This window comes from Ostrea edulis, chromosome 6 (genome assembly GCF_947568905.1).
Source record: "Ostrea edulis chromosome 6, xbOstEdul1.1, whole genome shotgun sequence".
NCBI lineage: Eukaryota > Metazoa > Mollusca > Bivalvia > Ostreida > Ostreidae > Ostrea > Ostrea edulis.
In genome coordinates this window covers 22,305,615-22,328,646 of record NC_079169.1, presented here as the reverse complement: position 1 = coordinate 22,328,646, position 23,032 = coordinate 22,305,615, and the positions used below count along the sequence as shown (strand labels likewise).

Below are 23,032 nucleotides of genomic sequence, written 5' to 3'. Positions count from 1 at the left end.
TGAGGCGGACCTGTCATAACTTTCTCCGTGAGTCGTTAAAACGCTGTGGGTGTGCATTTCAGAGTCTCAGACCAAATGACATTCTATAGAATTGACACAACCCCTTTATTATGAAAATGCCGTTCCCTGTCAGTCCTCAGGCTTGACCGACATTTGCTAGTACCCAGAAAAGAATAGGGTTGAGGAACCATTTATTGCCAGACAAGTTATCCAACAACTCGTCAACGCAAGGGAGTATACCAGTTGCTTCTTGGATGGCCAACTTAATAATTTTCCTAATATTAGCACAAAAGTGTGTTGACCCCACCCTTCTAACACACAAGCACCATTCCAGCTCCCCAGGGACTTGTGGATGGTTCGATTATTCCTTCTCTGACCATCTTGACAACGTGTTTGTCGACAGTCTCCGTCGCATGAAATGGCAGATCACACAACAGCACCTTAATTGGCCTGACATTTCCAATCTTTATTTCATGCTAATACACCCACAGTCATCGGTATTCTTTGCAAACAGATGGTTATAGGTTTTTCAGTTCAGTCTGCACACCGTCCCCTTGTTGTCCTGGCAAGTCTCTGCAGCGAGTAAGAAAATCTTCCAATTTTCTCTTAGATAAGTCCTCATTATGCACACTGTTCACGGAATACGCAGACGTAGTCTGGGCTCAGCGAGTACCCTTTCAAATTATGCATGGGTCATTTATGATATTCAGCATACGTATTAGAACTATAATACATCAGTAATATTAACTAACGACCTATCAACAACAGCAGAGACGTCATTGCTGTTCTTCCCTACAGGTTCTATGATGCTCTCACGACAACAGGGTTGTTAACGCAAACCCCTTTTTTTTTTGGTTGGCAGGTATCGTGACAGTGTTCAGGGCCACTACTCTGAAACATCCAAAATGGTCTTTCTTTACCATCTGGAATTTTTTTATGGTCCCCATGAGTAATTTCCTGCCTTTGTATGTCTACAGCATAGTTGTAATCTGACAAAACGTCCAGACCTATGTTACCGTCTATTGATTGATTGATCGTATATTGTAAAACGCCCCTCTCAAAAATTGTTCACTCATATAGAGACGTCACCATTGCCGTGAAGGGGTACAAAATTTGAACCTATGTTCGGCGCTTACGGCCTTTGAGCAGGAAGGGATCTTTATAGTGCTACACCTGCTGTGACACAGGAACTCGGTTTTTACGACTTCATCCGAAGAACCGCCCCATTTAGTCGCCTCTTGCGACCAGCAGGGGGTACTGAGGACCTATTCTAACCTGGATCCCCTTGCGAATACATATGTAATACCGTCTACCGTTAGATCTGCCACAACTGCTTTTACTGTGCAAGAGAAGCTATCAACCTTCAATATGGGTGTCCCTTAACGGCTTGGGGTAATTTATGGAGTGGAGTGAAGTGGAGTTGTGGAGTCATGGAGTGGAGTCAATGAATAAAATTCATGTTTATCATGTATAAAATATACATTTACATACCACAACACAGGACTTTGATATAGAAATGCTTACAAATAAAATTAAAAAAAACGTGCATTACTGAATGCAGAAACGGATCATGATTTTGCAACTCTTAATCAGTAGCCTTTTGTTTGAAATTTAATTACTGAATGCCTGTATTATATAATCAGCCCTGGAATGTAACACAACTACTCTTTGATCTACTTCACACTGTTGTGGACACAGTCTAATTGGACAGGGTCCTTATCACATCTGTGAATAGGTGTTCCAGATAACCATTAACTTTATAAAAAAAAAACCAAGATTTACTCCTGTCAATTGATCAATAACATTGATAGGTTATATCAATCTATAATTGATCCCCAAAAAAAATCCTCAGCTATTTTATAAAAACACATGAATTTAGGAAATACCATTGCCCAGGCAATGCATTTACACAGCGTTAAAATGATGAAGAGATTATCTGACATTGCAGGTCATAAATTTGACCTCATTCTTGGTGCTTGTGACAGGAAAATTTTCCTCACACCTAAGGGGATGAAGGGGCTTTGACAGATGTGTGTACAACTAAAGTATAATAAACAGATTGAACCAAATTCCAACGCACCTATTTGTACCGGATGAGGGTGTTGAGTTACATTACTAGTGACAGTTGTGGGATAATAAAGTTATGAAGCACGGAGACTCCTCTCCATGACTCCACAACTCCACTCCGCTCCACTCCATAAATTACCCCAAGCCTCCCTTAACCAGATACACTGAGTTCTTTGCCGCCTGTATAATAAACATTTGTTAACATTGGATTAAGTGCGCATAACACAAACTTTCTGACTACCAGTATTCTCGCGGCCACTGCTGTTGACACAAGAGTTAGAATTATACATGTATCAACAAGTAATTGAACATCAATGCCCTGGAAACTAGCTCTCAGAAATATTCTTGCTTCCATCCCTATGCTATTGGCACTCACAGATTTCACTAGAGAATTTGCCCCTCGACGTTTGTCGTTTGATTTGTCTGTTTTACTGCCAGGCTTTTATCAATAGAAGACATTTTCTACGTACATGTATGGCGTGTAAAACGCTGTACAATAATATACAAATCTTAATTTATATGCGAAAATCTGGATTCATATTCGATAATCTTGATATTTATATGCGAAAATTTCGATTTATATGAGGATAAATCGTCATTTATATTTGATAATCTTGATATGTATATTTGATAACAAATATATAATAAATATATATAATAGGATCTTATGGATCAAATCTATACTATCTTCACTTCAGAGGAAGTTCCGGTATCCATACTATCTTCACTTCAGAGGAAGTTCCGGTACATGTATATACACTATCATCACATCAGAGGAAGTTCCGGTATACATGTACATGATATCTTCACTTCAGAGGAAGTTCCGGTATCCACTCTATCATCACTTCAGAGGAAGTTCCGGTATACATGTACATGATATCTTCTCTTCAGAGGAAGTTTCGGTATCCACACTATCTTCACTTCAAAGGAAGTTCCGGTATACATGTACATGATATCTTCACTTCAGAGGAAGTTCCGGTATCCACACTATCTTCATTTCAGAGGAAGTTCCGGTATACGTACTATCTTCACGTCAGGGGAAGTATCATATGCAATCTAATACTTATATGAAGGGATGCCCCCTCCCCTTCCCAATATGGTTGTTGTTATTATCAACATGGTCCAAATGACTCATGCAGATTCTGAACTAGTATCGACTCATTAGTATTTATACTTCATCCATCTTCGGTATTCTGGGATAAAATTGCTAATTTTATCTGCTTTTTTTTTTTTTTTTTTTGAGGATTTGTTTTCATCAAGCTTGAACAAGTTTCAAAATAAATGTATTTAAAAAGTCGCCAAATTTAGTATTCAACAAATTGGGGGAAAACCTGAATCCCTGTTAATGGTAGGTACTCTAATTGACTATAAATACTATAGAGACAATTGTGAATTTGAACACTTTATAACTTAGACACGGTCTCTTTCATGAAATAAAATCGGGAGAAATGTTTCGTTAATATATGATTGAGAGACTATATAAAGCCCATACATATGGAGCGCCAAATTAACATAAACTCAAATAATTGAAGATATCTTCAATTATTTGAAGATATCATCAATTCATTTGATGCTCGCAACAATTTAATTAAAGATCTCTTCAAATAATTAATAATATCTTCAATTCTGAATTATTGCGCGCATTAAATGAATTGATGATAGCATTAATTCTTCTGCTGAATTGATGCGCGGTTTAATTGAATTGATGATCTCTTCAAATGAATTAATGATATCAACAATTGAATTGATGCGCGCTACAATTCAATTGAAGAGAGCAATAATTGATATAATGCGCGCATTAAATCAATTGATGAGAGCAATAATTGAATTGATACGCGCATTAATTCATTTGATGAGAGCAATAATGGATTTAATGCGCGCATTAATTCAATTATTGCTCTCTTCAATTGAATTAATGATATCTTTAATTCATTTGAAGAGAGCAATAATTCTTTTAGAGAGAGCAACTAAATAATTAAAGATATTTTCAATTCAACATATCCACAATTGAATTAATGATCTCTTTAATTGAATTGTTGCTCTCTTTACAAGAATTGATGCGCGCTTTAATTCCTTATACAAAAGTATTGTAAATAATTAAAGATATCTTCAATTGAATTAAAGAGATCATCAAATTATTTATACCGAGCTCTAAATCAATTATTGCGAGCAATATTTCTACGAAATTGATGCTCTCATCAATTGAATTGAAGAGAGCAATAATTGAATTAATGCGCGCATCAAATCTATTATTGCTCTCATTAATTCAATACGCAAGATCGCGACTACTTTTTCCGTCTTGGTTTTAAATTTTACTTCCCCCTTTCAAAGTCTCGCGAGACCCAGATTATGCGAGAATTTGGGCATGTTGGTAAATAATACCAGTTCTGCAACTTTTATCGTGATCGATTCACCCGATTTTAACAATGGTGTACTATCATTGCATTGCAGTAGACTGTAGTAATGATTCAAGAAAGAAACATAATACGCAGAAATATCCATAACTGATAGATTTTAATGGAAATGTGGTGGATTTTTTCCCCACTACTGTCAGCCAGGAAATTCCCTAAGCTGAGAAGAGCATGCGTCAAAATATATAGCTTCGCGAGCTAAATTCAGAAGTTCATTTTTCCTGTATCCAGACGTTTTTACACACCTTTCATATAAAAATGCTTTTAATTGTGGAAAGCACATGGAGGTTAAATCGTCTCCCGATGCCATTGTTTTGAATAAACAAAAAATGCCCAAGATCGACACGCTTTTCCGGACTTCTTTACAAGAGAGTTCCGCTAACTCGGTATTTACGATCTTGCGTATTGATGCGCGCATTAATTCAATTGATGAGAGCAATAATTGAATTGAAGCGCGCATTAATTCATTTGATGAGAGCAATGATTGATTTAATGCGCGCATTAATTCAATTAAAGAGAGCAATAATTGAATTGGTGATATCTTCAAATAAGATATCTTCAATTATTTGAGTTTATGTTAATTTGGCGCTCCATACATACATATAGAACATGGGTTTTTTAAGAACTCAAAATGTATTGCAAATAGGAATACAATGTTTAATTCCAAACATTTACATGTTGAAGTCCGTTAAGGGTCTGTATTAGGTCCTCTTTTATTTGTTTTAAATATCAATCATGTTGCTCAAAACAATTGACAGTCCTTTTTTGTGGTAGAATAAAAAATACTTACCAGTTCCTTTCCTCGTTTTGCAAAATACACCTATCCAAGAAATAATTTATTTCATGCTTTTTTTTTTCTTTTTTTTTATAGAAATGGAAAATGTGCATGTTTTATTATAGGGAAATAACCCAATCAGTGTTATATAGGAAATGAAAACTTATTTTCCAATGCCCATTTACATAGAAAGAGATCTGGTCGTTTTTTAATTAAATATTGTTTTATTGCGATTACTTTGTACGTACTACATGTTGATAAATTATATTTTTGTACATGCATATCTACTGATATAATTCATCATACAATTGCTTTATGTAAGCAAATCATGTGTTGACATATAATATTTTTGTGTTTAATCTCTTAAATTGAACATTATTTTGTGTCATCAATTGTCATATAGGAAAGGGCGTTCCAAGTTTTAAGAACTTGTGCCCAATCCTTTTGTTATTATAACATCTGGACAATGAAATATGTTCAAATCAAAATCAATTGAAGTCCTTCACGTACAGACCATGCTCTTTGTGCACACAGACTGACAGAGGCTATACGGATGTTCACTATGAACTACCTCTCTTTCTCGCTCTCAGTTGATCACCATTAACTGCGCACCATGCTATATTACCATTAATCTCGGCTGAGATTCGGCTCGGCTGGATAAGCCGAGATTAGGTTACCATGTGCAGTGTATCAGAAAGCAATAAATCTTAACTAATTTGTAAGTTTATTTTGAAAGTTGGACGTCCATAAATTCAAAATAGTATTTTAAAAAAGAGTCTATATCTTTTGAAAATTCACATATTTCAGCAATTGATTGAACCAAATCCCTCATCGAATGGAACGTTTTGATATACTAGCAGGTAAAGCTTTGAAGTTATAAGTAATCTACCAAATTCATTGAACATAGACATGTTAAAGGCAAACTAACAACTCAACTTTATGACGAAGGAAGGACTTCAGCTTCTCCATCATCAATTTCCCATATATAAGAAGCAATATTCCATTATCACCTGCATATCTCAACTGAGTTCAATACGCAAGAGCTTGTTCTGCGTATAGTCAGTTTTTTAATCGAGGCAGACTACTAATCAACTAGTCGATGTTTCAGAGGTTTCAACAGTCTCGTTTTAAGTCAGCATTTCGCAAGTTCTATGGTCGTTATAGCGATCTAGATTGCCAATACAACTAATCATTAGGTCAATGCTGTTTGACGTGTTTCATACCGATTTTTAAGCCGTTCTTGGCACACTGATATTTTGACTACGGATAACTCTGTTTACCTCCGTTCACGGCGGGTATGACCGGTCGACAGGGGATACTTACTCCTCCTAGGCTCCTGATCCCACCTCTGGTATATCCAGGGGTCCGTGTTTGCCGAACCCTCATTTTAGGAGTTATGAGATTGACCACTGTTCGTTATCTTCACCCTTTCATCGAACTATCAAGCAATATGCACCAAAGCCGGCTCAAAAAGTATTTCTGTACTGCTGATTTTCACTATATGTAATTCATTGAATAATACAATTTTTAAAGTACCGATGACAATATCTCTACTGCAGCCATCACTATAAAAATTTCACAAGCCCTACATTAATCGCCTAGATTATTGTTATATTTTCTACATATGTGTTACAGTTTTTCGCACTCACTTGGTAATCATGTTTTAAGAACTTAATTTACACATTTCATATTATCAATTAGCATTAAAAAAGTCTACCTCGTATATTCCCTTTAAACCGACCCCCCCAAAAAACCCAATTACCACAACAACAAAAAACCACCACCAAAAAAAAAAAAAACCACCCCAAAAAAATAAATAAATTGATAACATTAACAGTAACATTTTAAGAATCTTAAGTGAATTCTGCATTATAATGATAACATTAATTATCAAATTTTGGTGAAATTTAGGGCCTAGTAAATGTGAAGAAATACTTTTGATCCCTGAGTGTATAATTTTTTAGATGTCAAAATGTAAAATATTGAAGAATACCGTTCATTACGTTTGGATTAAAATTAATTAAAATATCATTCAAACGGAACCATCACACACACACACACACACATGCAAAGAGAAAGAGAGAGAGAAACGGAGAGAGAGAGAGAGAGAGAGAGAGAGAGAGAGAGAGAGCGAGAGAGATATTTTCTAAGGGGTCTTTGTTTAATGCTGGATCGCAAGCAAATCTAGAGGGGGTTAAAGAGTTGTTTGGGAAATAACAGTATTTTGAAAAAATTACAAGGGGGAAATGGAAAAAGTGTTTTTATTTCGTTAGTGTTCTCTCCCTTTGACCGGATGTAGCTTGCAAGTGAAAAAGATTCAAAATGGCTGACTTGAAATGAGAAAGGATCGACTTAGAAATTTTCCGGTTCCTTAGGCGATGTCCCGCTTGGCCGACTACTTTATCGTGATTGGATATGATCACGATAAAGACAGTAAGTATTTCAAATTCTTTAATTGTAAAGAACATAATGCATTGTGCTCAGTATCATCAATTGAAAGTCAACCCGAAATGCCTCGCAAGTGACATTTGTATACCATGGAATGAAATCAACGCTTCTACCATTTCTTAAGGTCTTTGCTACCACTCAGTTAAAGTGTATGAATTTAAAGCGATTCTTTGTAAAATCATACCCAGATGAGAGATGGAGACTACATATGACAGCTAATGATGAAATGGTGTAGTTGGTGCAAATTTATTTGAACAATGTAACAGCGAAAGCAACTTTCGGATAGGTTCGGATAAAAACAAATGCTACCACAGACAATAAAAACCACAGATTTGTTTTATGACAATCCACACATAGTCTTAATGTACGGAATATGATAAAAGATTTACAGCTGATATAGTCTTTATTTTGAAAACTGATCTGCCCATCCCACACAGTAAAGCTAATCGACCTTTAACTCCTAATTTCCGTTATATCTATAAATCTACCATTTTAAATCCCAATTTTTCAGTAATATTGATGTTACCAAAGGGGATTAATTGAGATATACCACATATAGTTAACCTTAACTGCCAATATAACAGAGATTGACCATCAGGATAGTATTGAAAGAAAATCTTCCTGGGCCTATTTGTGAGGATGCATATATTGCAATTCCGTATACATGTTAATCATTTCAAGATGGACTTACAGCAAACCAGAGTGCAACAGATCCACCCCATAGAAAACCTTTGATTTACAAGGCAATTTTTCTCACTACGCTTGATTCCAAACATGTCTTAAGTCCATGGTATTGGAGACTCGGTATATGTATGTAGTATTGGAATTCTGAATACAAACAAACAGTAAATTAACGGGTTTCGAACTGACTGACAACCTAACATGGCTATGTTAGCAAACTAAAAATTATTTGAAGTAGTGAGTTTTTGGTTTGCATGGGACATTGATGAATGTTTGGACACAAGTGTAGTGAGAAAGTATGTCAATAATTTTTTCATATTAAAGTTTGAAATGCTGATGGAAGAATACAGCAAGATAAGACCACAACCGTATGCAGAAAAAAACTGGACTGTAAATGAAAGGCTGTTATAACAGGTGTATCTAGTAACTCTCTGGTCTTGTCTCAGCAACATTGTAACAGCAGAGATATGTTAACACTTGACAGACTGTTAGAGTTGAGGCACTTGTCTTAGTATAATGGAAGTTTAAGATACGATTAACATTTCAAACTTCAGACAGAAAGAATTTAATGAATTGAGGAACACTTGGATGTGGTTCCTGAATTTTGTTGAGTGGGTTTATTTTGAAAGGAGTGTTAGTGATTGTGTACTGTTATACTCATGTTGATAAAATGAGGTTACTTTTTGGAAATTTCTGCCAAGATTTGCAGAACAGCTGACCATTTTGTAACATAATGTCATGAACCTTTTAGATTATGTAATTCATATGTTGGAGTTTAGATTTAAAAAAACTAATCTGTGCCATTTATGCCTATAAAAATCTTTGTAGAAAAGTAACCATGTATATTTTATTTACATTGGTTCCAAAAGCTTAGTTGTGTTGGGAGTTAATATATGATGATTAACAAGGCTCAAACTTCAACAGTTGATTTACGTGCTCTATTAAGTATGTCAAGGTGATTACAAGTGATATATGAATGTTTTAACTTGACTTCTTGCAGGAAATGGGTCAAGTGAAGGACGTATCATTCAGCGATTTCCAGAGACTGACTGGGATTCTTGTCCATTCACTCAGAGTATCGAATTGGTAAGTCTGTCACCTGGGTCAAGGATCAAAGGTTGAATAGTGGAACAGTGGCTATTTTCACAAAAAATCTTAAGGCTAAGATAAAAGTTTTGTCTCTGCCTTATATTCAATTAAGTGCAACTATACCTTGAGTAAGAATGCAAGTTTTATCATCTGTGTATATCCTTAGTTTTGTTCATTCAGAAATATATGAGTGAAGTATTATGAAAGAATTACATTGTTTAAAGAATTCCGATTTGATCTTAAGATTTTTGTGAAAAGGGCCACAGGTCTGTAAAGTTTAGAAATTTTCATTCCAACTGCATTATCACGTATACCAGAGTGTTGGTCTGTATGGTGGAGAGTAAACCTGGACCAAAACTAGTATAAAAAATGAAATAAAAGAGATGGGGTATAATGACAGATCAATATATTGGATTATACTGCGATACAGGAATAAATTGAGTCGTTTCACCTTATAGAACTCTGTAAAGTTTCTGCCTGGTATATTTGTTTAATAGGAAAAAATACATGTTTTAATTTTTCAAATATTCATTAATCAATTACATTTTTCACATAATTTTAGTTTACTTTTCAACTAAATAAACTGATAGTCATTCTTACAATGTGATAAGTTAAAATATTAAATGTGTCGTTGACATTCACATTTTTAGGTTCAGTACCTAATTATTAATTATGTTTAAGTTGGATTTTAAGACAATTTTGTACTGGATTAAGTAGTCAAAATATGGATATATCATGATACGTTTTTAAGCAGTTATACCCAACCTCAAGAAAAAGACATTATGTGCACATTATTTTAATGTGAGTTTGATTACAAACACATTTAATTTACAGATATGAATATCAGGAATCGACATTCCTTTATTTAAAAACTTCATACCTCTAAATGGCAAACAATATCCAGATGTATTATGGTGTTTTTTATTTTCGGGATATGCAATCATAGATTGGTTCATTTTATGTTCACTGGGAGTAGATGGAGACCTGACTCTGTAGGTCTGTTGGTTCATTTTATATTCACTGGGAGTAGATGGAGATTTTACTCTGTAAGAATAAATACACACTGAGGACTTGAGTCTATTGGTTCATTTATATTCACTGGGAGTAGATGGAGACCTGACTCTGTAAGAATGAAGACACACTGAGGACTTGGGCCTGTGTTATTCTGAACTTCTGTCCTCTATAATTGGGCATTATTTGGTCTGATTTATAGTATGTCAGTCCACACAGTAATTGCTTGCAATCAGTTTCACATTTCATTCTCTTCATACACACAATTATAGATTAATTCATTCTCCATGTGTCCATGTAATTGCCTTGGCTCCCGTAAGCACGGTTTGTCACCGATTTTTGTCTGAAAGGTTTTGCAGAAATGTTTGATTTAAGGAAGGCTTTTTAGTGATTACAAGATGAAGGAAATAAATTCTCTCATTGTAAATTTGATTTCTTTCTGTGTGATTAACACACACTAGGTCATAAAAATGATATTTTGTAAAAAAAGAAATTGAGTGAATTACTTTACTTTGTTAGAAGCTGACATAAATGAAGGAGATTTTTAGAGTTCCTACATCGTCTTTCCATATGCCTTCATTCCAGTGGGCTGTGAAATTTCATTGAACTCACTTTTATGTTGTGATTTTTGATGACTAAATTTAGTCATAGTTTTTAGTGCTGAAGGCCATTAAGTGACAAATTTTATTCAATATAGTTCATGGCACATCATACCAGCTAATGGAAAACAGTTTAATTACAGCATCTGTTGTATAGCTAGCTAGCTCAGCTCCTATAGGGCAGAGGAAGAAAACACAGCTCATTTATATTTGATCAGTTGTGTGTAACTGAAACCAAGTCATACTATAGAGTAAACAACATGCAGGAGAATTTTGAAAGTTAATATATAATTCATGCATGAGGAAAATTGATTCATTTTATCCTTAGAGATATTCAGCCAGTTTGCAGTTGGGAATATATGTTTCATTTATGTCAGGACATGATCGTTTTTCAGTACTGTCCAAAACCATTTATGTGGCCATAAATGCAATGAGGCTATGAATGACCAGGTGTTAATGACAGGGACACGCTTAGTTAGTATCTCAAAGGGAGGTAATGACACTTATATTGTCATGTGACAGGTCCTTTTAAACAGGATGTTGGGTCTCTACTAAATGTGACCCTGTGGCTTCCTGATGAGGCAGTTGATAAGAACAGTGGAAGTGGGGAGTCAATCTCTGATTGTAAATTTATCTTACATGAAGTGTAAAGTCTCATTCATGTAAAATGTACCACATACTGTTTAACTGTTATGCCAGTCTCATTCATATAGAACATAACCCCAGTTATGTCATTTGCTTATCCAATGTGTATAGTCTCATTCATATAAAGCATCACATGATTTATTATATGTCATCGCTCATGCAATCCTGTGTTATTGTACATATCATCACTTTACATGTATATTTCCTGAGGTACATATGTATTGTATGTGATGGAATATTCTACATGGAGATTTTTTATGCTGGTAGATGTATATATATTATTCTTGTATCTGAATTCTGATCTGCACTGTATTTGGCACAAATAGGGTAGCTCAGTAAAAAGAGATTTGCTGAAAGATTCCCCCAGTGTCAAAAGTTCCACATGCAAATGCTGGAATATTGAAGAGCATGGACACCACTAAATATTAACGTCAGTACAAACCAATGTATACACATTGCATGGGATTTTTATCTGTTTTACGTCAACAGTTTCTCTGTGCTTTAGCATTTTCCATTTTGCTGGAAAGAGGAGAGAAACATTTTTAAACAGGTGGGATTCATTTGTACTGTATAGAAAGCAATATTGTGGGAAAAGTTTTTGATGGTATTCCGAGAATGCAGTACACCCGTATTGTTCTTTGTGCATTGTCAGGAAGCCTGTTTCACGGTTGTTTTGACATTTTTTTTTTCTATACCAGTTTATAATTACAAAGGTTAGGCAGTGATTTTCAAAGTCAATTGAACCATGTAGTATTGTTAAGATATCAATTATTGGAATACTAGTGAGGTTGTATTGTGTTTACAGGCAAAATGAGTGTACTGAAGGAGTGGCAAATCTATGTAAATTGAGCCCCATTTTTAGATACAGGAAATTATGTTTCAAGTGTTGCTCAATATTTTCTGTTAATTTACTCCTATCTGAAGAAGGACACAGTATACATAAGGCCAGGATTTCATCTTGATAACTTATCAACAGAAATCTTATGGGATGCTGCTCTCTCTAATACCAGGAAAAAGAGGTTGTAAGACTCAGATTTTAAGACTGGAAGTTCCCTATAGAGCAGTAACTGACACAGTGGTGTACAAAAACACAGCACAGTGAGAGAGGGACCAGAACCTGGGGAGTAATGACATTGATCTGAATCTGAGAGGAGCTGCAGTAGATAACAGGCCTGACCTTAGTGCCCTGGTCTGGTGACAGGGAGCAGATCAATGCACACACATTCCATATGATCTGATCATTCAGTCACCTGGTGCCAGCTGTCATCTTCATAAACAAAACCCAATCTATATGAGATTGGAATGCACAGATGATTTTCAAACAGCATCATCAAATATATCAAGTTGTCAGTGTGGGGGGGGGGGGGGGGGGGGGGTCTGAACTTTGCACTCTAGGGTGATCTTTTAGTCTAGTCAGATGTATATTTTATGCTATACGTATCCTGACTCTCTTTTTGTGTTCCTACTCCCCTCTCCCTTCCTTTTTTTTCTCAATACAGTAAAGTGTGGCTGTTGAACTTGGCACTCTTAAAGCCCCAGTGTTAGCAATGATTTGTAATAATGACCAGGGATCAACAGATTGCAGACAGATAATGGAGGGATTGTGTTGGGGAATAATTTTATTACCGGCTTCATCACAGCTTAGCAAAGCTTGTTGTGCATGTTTCAATGGTACTTATTGTAGATAAAGGGAGCTCACAGCAGTTTCTAAATGGTTAGGATTCCATCATCTGCTACATCAGCCATCAGCAGTTGTGACCTTGGAAAATGGCCTTGGATATGATTTATATTTCTAAATATCTGCAACATGGTTTTTTCCAATGTGCACTAGCAAAAACTTCCTGATCTGAATCAAATTTACTTTACACAATTAAGGATATAAATTACATATAAACTCATGAATCATTTAATATGATGATCTGAAATTTTAATAAAATCTACAGAATTACTAAGGAACCTTCTATAAAGGAATATATGCAAGGATGCATAATATACAATGAAATAAAAGGAATAAAGTCTCAAGATATTTAAATGGACAAAGAATTGGTATGTAATGTCCTCCACTGTTCAACCAATACTGTCACAGCATCCCAATAAATGGCCCAACTCCCAATAATTGCTGCTCTTAGTGTTTAAACTCCGGTAAAATTAGCTAGATATGCAGGGCTGAACTGCTTGTAAAAATTGTCAGCCACGACATAACTGCCAATTTTTTTAGTTGACTCGCATAGTGAACTACTCCATGTCATTGGGTCCGACTTGCGGATTCGCTGCTTCACTACCACCCTAGCTCATATGCAACTGTATATAGTTTGACTGGCAGTGTATGTTTTGTGAAATAAAATCATTGCTGTGCACATAAAATTCTTAATAATGCCAATGGAATGCACACATTGTTTGTGAAAGAATGTGAAAATATTTTAGAATCGGGCATCGATAGCAGGTCTGCAATTAAAGATGAGACTGCGGATATGAAAGCAGACACTGCATGTCACTCATTGAGTTTAAGATTTGTTAACATGGTTAATAAAGTTATGTATGATGTATTCAAATTTTAGCCAAACAATGATGGTGAAAGACCTTTCAAGTCTATTTGAATGATAATATTTTTAATTGTACATGCATATAAGGAGGGGGATGGTTAGAACTCTGAGTTAAATTAATTGAACATTCAAGGTCAACACACTTGCAATCCTCGACTAGTTTACCTATACCTGTACCTAGTCAAGTTCTGTAACCATTTCTATGATGACAGTCACAACACAAATTTTAATTTTTCACATTTATTGAATCAATAAGCAAACAAATCTCACAATATGACAATTAAACATTTCCAAAAGGGGTAATGGAACATAAATGGCCGCACTGTATTAACCCAAGGGTCCGAGGGAATATCCGGCATACCAACTTAGCCTTGTAAGTATAACGGGCAAACCGGTGGCCTGGCGTTGAGCACCAGTACCGAAAATCCCAAACTATGAACATACCACCCATTTGGGACTGGAAGAGTTTTCAGATTATCCGTTTACCCCGTTTCCCAGAGATTACACCTGGTTGTTAGTACTATTCCATGTACTCCAGGACTAAGCCTCCCCTCCTGTGTATAGAGGTGGAGTGGGCACCAAGACTGACCGACTTGAGTGACCCCAATCAAGAACAACACAATTTTCAAACACATACACATGTAGAATTTCCTTTCTACAAACAAACGCCCTCTGCCTTAGGTGGCAGATGGGGGGAAACAATAGGCCGGACAAGTCTGAAAACTTCCCAATTATATCCCCTCAGACCCGCCACAGACATTGATATGATGTTCCTCCACACTAAAAACCATGCAACCCAACCTAGCAATTTTATGCATTAATCATCTTAAGCAGACCTGACCTATAGTTGTCTAAAAAGACCCTATTGCCCTCGTCTGAAAGGTGTGTTCCATCATAACGAAACAAATTAATATTGTGTACTGATATATGTCATGCCAAATAACACCTTCCCCTAGTTCTGCAATGAATTTCTTGATCTGCTTATTGATTTTCTTGCGTTTTTTGTCGATCTTGTGTCCACTTTTTAATGGTGCTCCATGCCAATATAAACGGGGTAGTATTGAAGACCATACCAACTTAGTGTTTGGTAAAAGTGCATTATATCTAAGCAAGCTACATGTTATTTCTTCAACAAAATTTTTACTAGTAAGACCCTCTGTTACGAGGTCATTAGAACCTAGATGAATTATCATAATTTTTGGTGGTGAATAATGTTTAAGAAGTTTCATGATCTCTGGGTCTAATTGGTGCCACTGCATCCCTCTTCTGGCATGCCAGCGGATGTCGACTGGTAAATCAAGATCTTTCCGTAGGTGGGTTGATCTGGCAAACTGTCCAGCCATATAAGGTGTAGATGATCCTAGAATCCATATCTCTTTCAGGGGACCGCTTTCTGGCACTATTGGCTCCGTATTGATACCGGGCTGTCCGGCTTCGTCCCCGGTCTGGTAGTGGGTATCTGTTTCAATACTGGCACCGGCCACATTAATGATGGCCCTCGTTGGTGTGGTCTGCGGGGCTTGTTGCATTTGGGGTTGGCGCCTTCGTCCGCGTCCTCTTGCGGGTGAAATAAAATTCTGCTCGCGTTCCTTGCGGCTTCTGGTAACCACACGGTTACGAATGGGTGGCATTTTTTGATGATTAACGATCAGATGACAGCTGGAGAGGGAAAAGCTATGAGCATATGCTGTAACCACTTCGGCATAAATTGGAAAAGGAAGTAGCGTGCTTGCCTTAGATAAGTCGTACCAAAGTACAATTGTAGAAATGTTAATTTGTACGCCTATTCACGATATGTAAGACCTAATAACACTAAAGTCTTTCGTCAATTAAATGAGATTATTTAATATGCCAATAAAATAATCTGTCTTAATTAGGACTTTGATATGTATATTGCATTTAACTTTCCGTGAAAATAAATGATATGGCAATTCTTGAACTAATATTTTAACAGAATTCTGATGAAAATATATCTGGAACGAATTCTATATTTGCTTTATCTAAATACATGTAAATAAACAACGAACGAGTTAACATCATTTACATACACATGGTACGTTTCTGTGGAAATACTTCATGTAAACAGAACAAAGGAAGATGTGATCAAGATATCTGAAGACTTCAAGAAAATAATTTGCATCAATACCTGCTACAAATTGTGTCCGGGCTGTTACTGTTTTGTCTTTTGCGGTAGCTAGACTTTTGATATTGAATTGTACCGATAAGTGATATCTAGTTAAGCATAATACTTATGCTTGTACATTTTGTTTTACCATGCTTTAGAGATTCATGATTAAAGCTTATAAGGCGGTGCTATAAATGCCACCACCACCCCTTGTTGGAAACAGTGGACGAGTGGACTCTGAGGCTCTTGAGGCCTAGCTTAGATGAAATTATTTTCTATCAATTAATTAAAGTGATTATGTGACTAGCACTCAGTTCCCATAACTTCAATCCTAATCAAATATGATTTCATAAAAATTAACAAGATGTGCCTCTTAATTGACTTGTTACAACTTTGTTACTGGTAGGATAAGTATTTTATTACCTCCAGATGGGCATAGTTTACCTGTGACAAAAGTTATGTGTCTTGGGCAGAGGGATGCACGGTTTCAAACACTGGTGCTCTTTAAGGAGGTATGCTACACCAGAGAAATTTGATGTAGATGAAAAGTGGAGGATATGTACAACAATATTTTGAAGTTGAAAATTTTCAAATTTACTTTATTTTGTCAAAAAAGACAGTTTTAGTAGAAGGTAATCGGAAAAAAATTTAAAACCCCTGCTGGACTCGAACCTGCGACCTACATTTCAGCAGTCGGTATTCAAACCTACTGAGCTACTTGGCTAGGTATTTAAATGGAAAAGGAAAAGACAAATATTGCTGATATAGATTTTTTCATCCATGTTTTTAAAGGAAGTCAGCCATTATGACGATGTAGAGTACTACCTTAATCTTTATGAATAGATTTAAATTGATAAAAAAAAAATTGTTTTTCACATTTATCACAGGTAATTCTGATTTAGTATTGTAAATTCATGCATTTTCATGAAGATATTAAGAACAAGTTGCAGGCAGTGCATGTGCTTTGATTAGATGTTCTTTGAGACTCTAAAGGAGGCAGTGTCTGTTCAGCATTGAATTCCAGACAAAAGAATTTAAATTGAGGAAGGATGGCTGTGGAAGTTATTTTAGTATTTTGCTTGTTGAAAACATAAACATGACAGTATCTGCACTCCATTAAGTTCTTATGCAACATCCTGCATCCATCATTTATCTCACTGTGGCCAGAGGAAAAACTAGCCATATTTATGATGAAAGGTTAACGATTGGTTAGCAGAAATGAATCAGTAGCATTTATATAATTTTGTATTTACTTTATATATAAATATGCTCTGATATTTGAGAAGAAGTAAATCTTTGAACTGCCGAAAAGCAACACTCTTACAGATAGCATATGAGAAGTATTTGATTGTTAGTCATGGTACAATGTGTATGACCATCATGTATCTAGATTTGTAAACACCTGAAGCTGGAATGTATGAAAATCGCTCAAATGCAATCGGTGATTATCATTTGACCTGAATTCCTCAGCAACAGAAGCCAGATTCCAAGGAACAACTCATTCCTGAAATTAATTTGCCCACTGGGTAGAGTGTGTAGAGATTGTGTAGAAGTTAACCAAATCATTGCAGACTCACATGAAGGCTTCACTTTTCAATAAAATATATACCACTACCTACTTGTACAGTAACTAGTCTGATATTGCTTGAACTCGTCTAAGAATTTAGAACATGCGTGTTGTATTACTCTCCTATTGATCAAAGACACATCAAGTCTTTAACATTGAAGGATGCAGTACTATTTTACTTATTGTAAATGTATGCAGGAGCTAAATTACTGAGATTTGCTGTTCCTCTTACAAAACAAGTCATGAACTAAGTGAGAAAGACAAGAATATAGTTTAACTGGGTGCTAGGGATGTTTAATTGTATTTGTACAAGGAACTTGTGCTAACTGTCAAATTCAGCATGTACTAAAATGCAGTCATGGGAATTTTAATTGTCTGTTTAAAAAAATCAATGTCTGGTTACTATATGTTTGATGAAATGATTGTAGCACAGCTAGGTTTGGCATTTCCTGAAATGATAGCTGAGTGCACTTGTACTTAGCTTCAGGAACTGTTCAGTGAGTGTAGCATCTTAATCTAAATCAAAACACATCTAGGTGGTAAGGTGACCCAGTGTAAAAACATGACACCAAATTATCTCCAAAACGCATCCATCACCAGGGAGGTTTGGGTTTCACACAGTAAAAAATGTGAATATCATCAAAAGACAACGAGAAAAATCAAAATTGTAACTTTTGAATCTATCTTTCTCTCTATGTCAGTGATGCCTGCAAAGCAAATTGCTTTGTTTGTCTGTCAAATTTTCTTTAAAAACTTTCTAACAATCATTAATAAACTGCAAAAAAAAAACAAAAAAAAAAAACACCAGTATACTTTCATCACCAATAAAAATGATCATTTATCTTTATTCTGATCTGATTGCTAAATCACCTGATGCTTTCCCAGGGCAACAGTGGTAAACCACATGTAACATTTGGAGGGGGTCTAATTATGTAAGAAGCAATTAGCAACAGGCAGATACAGACTATGCATCAAAGGAAATGCCAGACACCTTCAGACACCACAACAACCTCCAATTTCTTCACATCCCCTCCAGATAGAATTCTGACAGTCTGGGGTTCCTCCATACTGCCATTACACAGCATTCCATTATGGTCCAATTAGGCAGACTTCCTCCAGGATACTGTCCTCAAAATCAGATTATTTTGAATTCATTTTTATGGTATTAATTGATCCCCCTTCCTTAGGTTTCTAATGGTAATTTAGACATGTCAGTGGCTTTGGTCCTGTAATCTGTGTAGACTTGCCTAAGTCTCTACATTAATTTTTATTTCATGTATCTGCCCAGCAAATACGTTTGTTTTAAAAAATAAATACAGTCAAACTTCTCCAAACTGGCCCCTCTGAAAATGGTCACTTAAAAAATTGGCTGATTTTAAAGTCCCCATAGAAGTTTTTGTTTACAAATAGATTCTCACAAAACCATCCCTCCCTCCCAGGTGTTAGATAAACAGATCAGCCAGTGTGAAATTTAATGAGAAAAATGTAAGTGGCCTCCATGATTTCTGTATAGGTTAATGTCCGAGTACCTTTCCGTTCCTTAAAAGTAATGGAGCCGAGGCCCCGAAGGAATTGAAGTCCATTGCTTTTAAGGATTGGAGAGGAACGAGGACATTGACCTACTTAAAATCCACCCCTAGTTTAAATCTATTTATACTTGTAACTCATATTGAGAAATTCTTTCAATGATTATAAAAATACTATGAAATATCAGAATTATATATAAATCTAGTAATTAAAGAGTTTTGTCATATGAAACATTTGTTTAATTTTTCCAAAGATGTTATCGTCTTCAGTGGCTCAGTGGATAGAGCTTCTACCTTTCATGTGAAAGGTCTCGAGTTCGACTCCCATCTATGCCTTTAGATTTTCATTGGAAATTTTTCTTTACATTTTGTTAAAACAGTGACTGAGGCCAAGGGGATTAGGGGGAACTCGTTCATAAAAAATTGTACTGAACTCAACAGAACATCCCTAAGTACTTGTCTTAAATTCTCCATTCCTGAAAAATAATGGAGCACTATTACAGAATGACATCACAGCTTGATTTGAAGTTATTTACCTTTGATGTCAAGGTGTTTTTGTGACCTGGGCAGTTCAAGTTTAATAAATAGATCTTGAAATGAATGAATAGAATATCAACCTCTGTCTTGTTGCATCATACTTATGGAAGCTGCTAAGTGAATAGATCGTAACAGGAAGGGAGAAAATGCAACGGACCAGACTTCGAACCCGGGCCCCCTGAATCTCCAGTCAGGTGGTCTAGCAACTGAGCTATCTGGCCACCGGCGATTGAACCCGGCTGACCATTACACTCCTCCATCCTTAATTGTCTTCACTCCTTGAAGATATCAACCTGGGATCTTAATCCCCTAGTAGGCATTTTCACCTCTCAGTTCCAGGGGCTGGTCTACAGCACCAAATGTAGCAGGAAGGGAGAAAATGCAACGGACCAGACCGGAATTCGAACCCGGGCCCCCTGAATCTCTAGTCAGGTGCTCTACCAACTGAGCTAATTTGACTGACTGCTACACTATAAATACACGAGTGCTAATGATAATTATCAAAAGTTACATTAAGGTAGCTCACTACATTTATAACACTAAGTCACAAGATGGCGATTTAAATGTTTTGTGAAATTACTTGTATCAATTGATTTGGTCATATATCTACATAGCTCTCTATTTGGTCATAGATCTACATAGCTCTCTATTTGGTCATAGATTTACATAGCTCTCTATTTGGTCATAGATCTACATAGCTCTCTATTTGGTCATAGATCTACATAGCTCTCTATTTGGTCATAGATCTACATAGCTCTCTATTTGGTCATAGATCTACATAGCTCTCTATTTGGTCATAGATCTACATAGCTCTCTATTTGGTCATAGATCTACATAGCTCTCTATTTGGTCATAGATCTACATAGCTCTCTATTTGGTCATAGATCTACATAGCTCTCTTGCTTAACGACCAAAGTTGCTAAATTTTGAATCCCACTAAACTGAGTACACATACAGTATAGGAAATTAATGTTAGATTATCAAAGAACCTTTTTATAGCTGCAGTTAAACCATGATATCATGATGCCACTTAACAACAAAGAAAGTTGTATTAATAGAATTTGTAGGAAGTGACAAACTCCCAATATCATTAAATGCATGCTGTTGTTGCAGCTCAATTTCCTATACAAACATGATTACATGTGATATTTCCTGAATCCAGGAATCAAGCATTAAAAAAGTCTCCTGAGGGGAATCAAAAAACTTCCTGGATCTCCTCAATAAGATAGTATCTTAAGGAAACTGATCCTAGTGTTGTTTTGATGACCGGATTCGACACTTAGATAGATCAGCTGATCAGTGGCTTGTGTTTTGTTCAGTGCATGGCTATAATTAAATACAATAGATAATATAGTTGTATGTACTGCATGATTTTTATTGAATTGATTCTCAGGATCTCTCCCTCATAAGCTTTCCTCCATCCCCCCTTGCTGACTATAGGATTAAAAATAAAAGTGATGCAACACATTGTAGCTATACAGGGTTATGTAAGATTGAATAATGAAGCAATAAACAATGATTAGTTATTACAGTTTAATTATCTCCAATATTTTCTATTGTGTTGAAGTATTACTAGTATATTAATGTTGTACAAGAGTGGAGGTTACTGAAGGTTATAGCAATACCCCTGATACACAAAAATCAAATGCAGATTTTTTTTGGCTCCCCTTCTTTATTTTTGTTCTCATCAATTGATAATTATGATATTAATTCCCTGGACTTGTATATATTGACCAAAATTTGATGAATAAATTGCAATCAATAGAAATGAATAAAAGATGCTGACAAATATAAAATAGTGTCAAATTACAGATAATTATAAAAATACAAGTATTATGATCTTATCGAATGGGTTGGTTGGTTGTATATTGTTTAACATCCCTCTCGAGAATTGTTCACTGATGGAGACAGTGAAAAGCTACAAAATTTCGGTCTACACTCTGCACTTACGGCCTTTGAGCAGGGAGGGATCTTTATCATGCCACACCTGCTGTGACACAGTGCCTGGGTTTTTGTGGTCTCATCTGAAGGACCGCCCCTTTTAGTCATCTCTTGCAAGGGGTACTGAGGACCTATTCTAACCCAGATCCCCATGGGCTTATTGAATGGGAGTAATTATAGAATATGTCTTTAATAAAGTAAAATTGTCTTCTTTTTTTAAGTAAGAAAATTGAGTTGAACTTTTTTTAATTCTTCATTTGTTGAAGACATGTCAACTGAAAAATCTCATGGAAGTGACCCAAAATGATTCCTTAAATGAGTCTCCTGGTTTGTATTGAAGTCTGTATCAGAATATTTGGGGGGGGGGGGGGGGGGGGGTATGTGTGTGTAATCCTTTGATCTGTGTATTTATCTGTCTTTGTGCTCCATCATCATTGGGACCTAATCTCTGAAACCCTTTAATAACACAGTGAAATTAAGGTAGTACTCTACATCGTCATAATGGCTGACTTCCTTTAAAAACATGGATGAAAAAATCAATATGAGCAATATTTGACTTTTCCTTTTCCATTTAAATACCTAACCGAGTAGCTCAGTAGGTTAGAATACCGACTGCTGAACTGTAGGTCGCAGGTTCGAGTCCAGCAGGAGTTTTAATTTTTTTTCCAGATTATCTTTTACTAAAACTGTATTTTTTGACAAAATAAAGTAAATTTGAAAATTTTCAACTTCAAAATATTGTTGTACATATCCTTCACTTTTCATCTACATCAAATTTCTCTGGTGTAGCATACCTCCTTAACACTAAAGTGATTAACATTACCTTCACTGTCAAATAACACTGTCAAATAACACTGAAGTGGTTAACATTCAATGTCAAATAACACTGTCAAATAACACTGAAGTGGTTAACATTCACTGTCAAATAACACTGTCAAATAACACTGAAGTGGTTAACATTCAATGTCAAATAACACCAAAATTAATATTGAAGTGACACTATAGTATTACCTTCGATGTCAAATTAGCTCAGAAGTGACATCAATAGTACCTTCAATATCAAATAA

The 23,032-nt window shown here is 35.7% G+C and overlaps 1 protein-coding gene across 7 annotated transcripts in view; it reads left to right on the top strand.

Moving 5' to 3' along the window:
* The first annotated feature begins 7,542 nt into the window (after positions 1-7,542).
* Positions 7,543-23,032, top strand: part of LOC125683503 (myotubularin-related protein 13-like) — a 65,970-nt gene continuing 50,480 nt past the window's right edge. For 5 of the 7 annotated variants that reach the window (XM_048924733.2, XM_048924732.2, XM_048924731.2 and 2 more), the window contains exons 1-2: positions 7,543-7,686; positions 9,383-9,468. In XM_048924733.2, the coding sequence (XP_048780690.1) occupies positions 7,632-7,686; positions 9,383-9,468 (141 nt within the window). In that variant the 5' untranslated portion in view covers positions 7,543-7,631. The remainder of the gene's footprint in view (positions 7,687-9,382; positions 9,469-23,032) is intronic. The other 2 variants (XM_056142088.1, XM_048924730.2) reach the window with 1 other exon arrangement.